General features: G+C 40.1%; 1 protein-coding gene across 1 annotated transcript in view; it reads left to right on the top strand.

The window, feature by feature from the left end:
• The first annotated feature begins 510 nt into the window (after positions 1-510).
• Positions 511-6,000, top strand: part of LOC122549919 (retinol dehydrogenase 12-like) — a 29,676-nt gene continuing 24,186 nt past the window's right edge. The window contains exon 1 of the mRNA XM_043690146.1: positions 511-691. Coding sequence (XP_043546081.1) covers positions 678-691 — 14 coding nt within the window. The 5' untranslated portion in view covers positions 511-677. The remainder of the gene's footprint in view (positions 692-6,000) is intronic.

Raw genomic sequence — 6,000 nt, 5'->3', positions numbered from 1 at the left:
GGTACTGGAATGCAGTCTGTCCTGTCTGAGTAGCTTCCACTGCTCCTATTCTGAACAGGTTTGAAACATTTAACTCTGTGCGCGCTCTCTCTCTCTCCATTGATGCTGACGGACATCTTGTGTTTCTGAGCAATTTCTATTTATGTTTCCAGTTGCAGGGCAGCATGTTGACCAAGGAGACTGTTTATGTCTTTTCAACACTTAATTCCCCCAACGCTGCTCACGGGCAAATAGTTAACTCATAGCTAGTTTTGTAATAAAGGTAGCTCATGGCAAACAGACTATGACAACAAAAGGTGCATTGCGTGTCTGATGACTCATGTATCTCAGTAACTAGCACCGACACGGAGTGAAAAACATCAAACAAAAATATAGCGAACTGCGCAAGTAGAAACTTGTAAACAATGAAATCTACAGGCAATCGCCCTGACCTTCCTCCTTCCGAATAAAACGACAGAAAGGAGCCGCCTTAATGGGAGGATGCGATTGGCGAGTTGGGAGTCATGAGGTTAATACTCTCCTTAGCTTCCGTGATAGTGAGAAGTCAGCCAGTCAGTTAGTGAGGGAAGGAGTGGCTGGTGTTTACTGAGTGAGGGCAGAATCAGGACGTATACTGCCAATCTCCGGGATCTCGAACCCACTGCTCAGCTACTGTACGCCGACTTCATTCCATTAACATGGGTGGCAAGGGGTAAATAAAGATTTTGTTCACTTCGTTCCTTTAACTTCAGGCTGATAATGGAGGCAAATTGACCTTTTCAAAAAGGAACCACCAGTAATGATCAAAGTTGAAGTTAGGTTTGGACTAGATTAGCACATTTTAGGAAGAACTTGAAGGATAATATATTTTCGTTGACATGTTTTGGCTTTCTAACTTTTTTTTCACTTGCGCACTAGTTCTCTCCCATAGTGACAGCCTCTGTGAAACGTTTTCTCTTCACTGTTCTGACTTGTAGTTTTTATATTCCATAAGTTTGCGTTGTTTTATTGCAGTTGCACGTTTGACTCGCTGGCATCACGGCAAGTTATAGGTTCAAGCCAACTCTCCAGAATTTAAGTACTGTATTAGAATTAGTTTGTTTCAGATGCTTAGGCTGGTTTGCTTCTTCTTGGATGCTGTAGTACTTGATCAAAGAGGTTTTTTTAGGTGGCAGAAGAGGAGCTCTTGAAGAAGGATTACACCCAAAATGTCAACTTCTCCACCTCATGATGCTGCCTGCCTTGTTGTGTTCTTCCAGCCTCCTGCCTGTCCACTGTAGTACTGGAGCAACCAGTTCTTCTGATCCTCAACCACATTTCCCCTATCTCTGGAAAAACTGCAGACAGCATGTTTTGGTCCTGGAGTGGGACTTCAACCTACAATCCCTTAACTAGGATTAGAAAGCTACTGCTGAGACAGAGCTGATACTTATGGTGTCTTAGATATGTACAGCAGTGAAATAGATCCTTCTGTCCAACTCATCCACGTTGACCAAATATCCTAAATTAATCTAGTCCCATTTGCCAGCATTTGGACCATATCCCCCCTCAACCCTTTCTGTTCATGTACCATCCAGATTCCTTTTAAATGTAATTGTACCAGCCTCCACTACTTTGTCTGGCAGCTCATTCTGTACACATACCACCATCTGCATGAAAATGTTGCCCTTGGGTCCCCTTTGAATCTTTCCACTCTCACTGTAAACCTATGCCCTCTAGTTTTGGATCCCTTATCCTGGGTAAAAAAAAACCTTGGCTATTCAACCTATCCAGTGCCTCATGATTTTAAAAACATCTATAAGGTTACCACTCAACCTTAGTTCCAGGGAAAATAGCCCTTGGGAGTTGAACATCTCTTTCTGATTATGTGGTCCTGCAGAGTCAAGAGTCACTTTGCATACACTCTAGTTCAGTGGATTCTGAGATGCTGATGATTCCAGGATCCTGTTTGCAGACTCGACCCCATGTGGGGCGGGTGGTACTCTGAAGTGTTGGTTATATGGAGAAAGTGAGAACTGCAGAGCTGGAGATCAGAAACAAAAGGTGTGACGTTGGAAAAGCATGGCAGGTCAGGCAGCATCTGAGGAGCAGGGGAATTGACGTTTTGTGTGCAAGACCTTCATCAGAAATGGGTTGATGAAGGGCTTATGCCTGAAATGTCGATTCTCCTGCTCCTTGGATGTTGCCTGACTTGGTGTACTTTTCCAGCGCCACACTTTTCGACTCTTGGTTATATGGTTTGGTTATGTGTTCCCACCAACGTCTAATCTTTGTCTACATGCTTTCTCGACAAAGTCTCTTGATTCAGTCGTTGCTACCCAGTGAACTTTGACCTTTAATCTTATACTTGAGATACTGGTCCACAAAAATAATTCTGTTCTTCCACAACTCAAGCTGAGCTGGGGTATGTTGAAGGTCACAATGAATTGTGTTGTCTTCTGTACTCTTGAATTTGCCATGAATTGAAGATGATGTGTTTTTGTAGAGTTGGCACTATCATTTGGTGAGAAATAAAAGTACTGCTACCTTTGTGTTGTACCTTGATTTGAGATCATAAATTAATTAGGCTCCCAAACTTGATCAGTTAGTCAGCATAAATTTATCGTATATTGTAGCAATAATCTTTTGATCTTTTCTCTCCTTGAAAAGCATTTTGGCTCCCAAATAATTCGATATTTTCAGTAGAGTGAAAAACCATCATTCCTAAACCAGTGAAGAGTAACATTCTTGAGAAGTAAACTGAAGGAACCATAGATGCCTGCTGTAATACTTTGTCATCACCTTCTAATGTTGTCATTAACCTGAGCTTGCACATACCACAGCTTCAGGTATTGCATTCTGATGCCTTTTCTTGGGGGTTAAATACATGATGTTAACTATTTTCAGCTTTTTGATGAACTACTTGCATGAACAAATGGTAACTTGAGTGCATTACTGCATCAAAATCTCATTTAAGTATTAAGTCCATTTTAGTTACATAGAATAGTGTTTCTCTGATATCACACGATATACATTTTTAAAATGTAACCATGTAGAAGCTTAATTAGGATAGTATGTTACAGTATGGGTACAAGATATTCCATATATAATATCCTCAGTCAAGTAGATTTTTTTAAAAATCCAATGTTTAGAAATATTATTCCATATCTCTGGAGCAAATGGAACTTGAACCCAGGCCTTCTGGCTCAGAACTAAGGGCACTACCACAACACCACAAAAGGCCCCTTACCCTCAGTCAGACTTTCTGGTGAATTGATTTAATCAGTGATCTCTCTGCCTCAAGGAGAAACTTTATTTGGTTAATGTCATCTGCTATTGAGTATAAGTGAGACCCACTTGAATATTAAAAGCACTTGAGACAAAATAATCTTCTTTGTTAGACTATTAATAATTTAACTCCTTTTGTTTGGATTATGTTATGTCATTAGTAAATCTGTTTTATCTTGTCTGGCTCTTTCTACTCTCCTTCTGCCCTTTCACCATCTAAGCTATTGGTGATCCTTGCACCTTTGGCCTCTTAACATCCTTGATTTTTAATTTTTCCATGTCTTCAGCTACTGTGGTCCTAGATATTTTCTAATCAGCCTGTTGAGAGTTGCTACAGCACACATCTGGAGCAGATAGAACTTGAACCCAGGCCTCCTGGCTCAAAGGTAAGGCCACTAGCACCACAGAACTTTAAGCACTGGCATTCTTTCTTAAACCCCTCTGCCTCAAGTTCTTCTTTAAAACTTTGACCAACTTTTTGGTCATCTGTCTTATGTCTCAATTGCAGCTTGAAAGGTTTTGGAGGCTTTATTATGTTAAAGGAGATATATAAATACAAATTGTTGATTTGGAATATAACTAGAACAATTGCAGAACAATTTACATTTTAGGTGCATTAGTGATAGGATTTTACCAGCACAATATATTTCAAGTTCTGAAAGGGTGTAACATTTTTGAATTTAAGACTTTTTTTCTTTGGCCAAAGCCAAAAAGTTCATTGCTTGACAGTTGATTCCAATATGAGCAAAACTTTAGCTAAATCCTCAGCTCAGTAGAAATCATTTAACTTGTTTATAGAGTGTCTCCTTGTTGGCTAAAAGCCAGTAGTGTCAGTTAAAGTACTTCCTATTCTCTTGTCGTTGTCATCTTTTCATAGTGTTGAGAGAAGTTTCCTATATATTACCCGATTTGCAAAGCAGCTAAATAAAATTAATTGCATGTTTTGTGTTTAGTTCTGTTGTTGTGATGTGACATTCACTTCGGAGTCAGGTGATCCCTGTGGAACAGGTCAGCCCGAATATTTTCAACGTATGAGTTTCTTTTGTCTGTCTCTTCTGAAACATGCACAATATGAGGAAAAAGGTTAGGTTACTTAATAAAATGTGAATTTACTTGTTCATTGAGTAGCTTAATGTTCATTTGCAAAGTTTATTCCTCCTTAGTCTTGGCTATTTTCTCAAAATCCAATTCTTTATGTAACTTTCTCACACTGTAACCTTTCGTATATTCTTCTGGACTCAAAAGTGCTTAGTTCTGTCTTATTAAATAAAAAAGAATGAAGCTGGAGGAGTCAGAATAGGTGACTTTAAGTAACTTAGATGGAGACAATGACTCAAGTGTCAATGTTTACCACACAATATATTTCCTTCTCCACAGATTAACTAAAATAAAAGCAAAACGCTCAGAATCTAAAACAAAAACCAAAGTGCTCGAAAAATTCAGCAGGTCTGGCTAAATCTGGAGAGTTTTGAATGTAACTTAATTTCTGATTTTTTTTTTTAATTGAAGAGTCACCATAAAACTATTGTCAATTGTTGAAAAACTCATTTGGTTCATTAATGTTCTTGATCTGTCATCCTTGCCTGGTCTGGCCTAGATGTGACTCCAGACACTCACAATGTGGTTGACCCTTAAATGCCCTCTGGGCAGTCAGGGATGGACAATAGCCATTGACGTCCACATCCCCTGAATGAATTTTAAACTAGGTTTTCTTGAATTAAATGTGACTTTAATCACTACTAAGTGTGATCAGAATTAGTAATGCAACATAGACAATTGAAAGAAGAGGTAAGTTTAAAGAGTTAGATGAATTATTCTCTAAATTTAAACATTGGACATAGAGAATAAGAGCAGGAGTAGGCCATTCGCTGCTTCGAGCCTACTTTGCCGTTCAATATGATCATTGCTGATCATTTAACCCAGTGCCCTGTATCCTCTTTTTTTTTTCCTATATCCTTAGATCGCTTTAGCCCTAAGAACAATATCTTACTCCTACTTTAAAACAATTAAACTTTTGGCGTCAACCACTTTCTATAGCAGAGAATCCCATAGACTCACCATTCTCTGGGTGAAGACATATACCTCATCATCTCAGTCCTAAATGGCTATATCCTGTATCCTTAGACTGTGACACTGTGATTCTGGAATCCCAGGTCATCGGGAACAACCTGACTAACCCTTGCTGGAATTTTAGATATCTATGAGATTAACTCTCATCCTTCTAAACTCCAGTGAATATAAACTGAACCACTTCATCTACACCCAGTCCCTGCTACCCTCTTTAAAATAACTTATTCTGTAATTGTTCATCTAGAGTGGATAGTTGAACGTTGGGACCATTGCAGTGGTAGTTACTGGTAATGTCGATCAACCTTGTTAGTTAAAGGACAGAACCCCCGGTGCTCACCTTCCACCCTACCAACCTTCGCATAAACCACATCATCCGACGACATTTCCGTCGCCTCCAAATGGACCCCACCACCAGGGATATATTTCCCTCCCCACCCATTTCCGCCTTCCACAAAGACCGTTCCCTCTGTGACTACCTGGTCAGGTCCGCGCCCCCCCCAACAACCCACCCTCCCTTCCTGGCACCCTCCCCTGCCACCACAGGAATTGCAAAACCTGTGCCCACACCTCTTCTCTCACCTCCATCCAAGGCCCCAAAGGAGCCTTCCACATCCATCAAAGTTTTACCTGCACATCCACCAATATCATTTATTGTATCCGTTGCTCCCGATGCAGTCTCCTCTA

Source organism: Chiloscyllium plagiosum, chromosome 5 (genome assembly GCF_004010195.1).
Source record: "Chiloscyllium plagiosum isolate BGI_BamShark_2017 chromosome 5, ASM401019v2, whole genome shotgun sequence".
NCBI lineage: Eukaryota > Metazoa > Chordata > Chondrichthyes > Orectolobiformes > Hemiscylliidae > Chiloscyllium > Chiloscyllium plagiosum.
The sequence above is the reverse complement of the archived record's forward strand: the minus strand, read 5'-3'. Positions and strand labels throughout refer to the sequence as shown.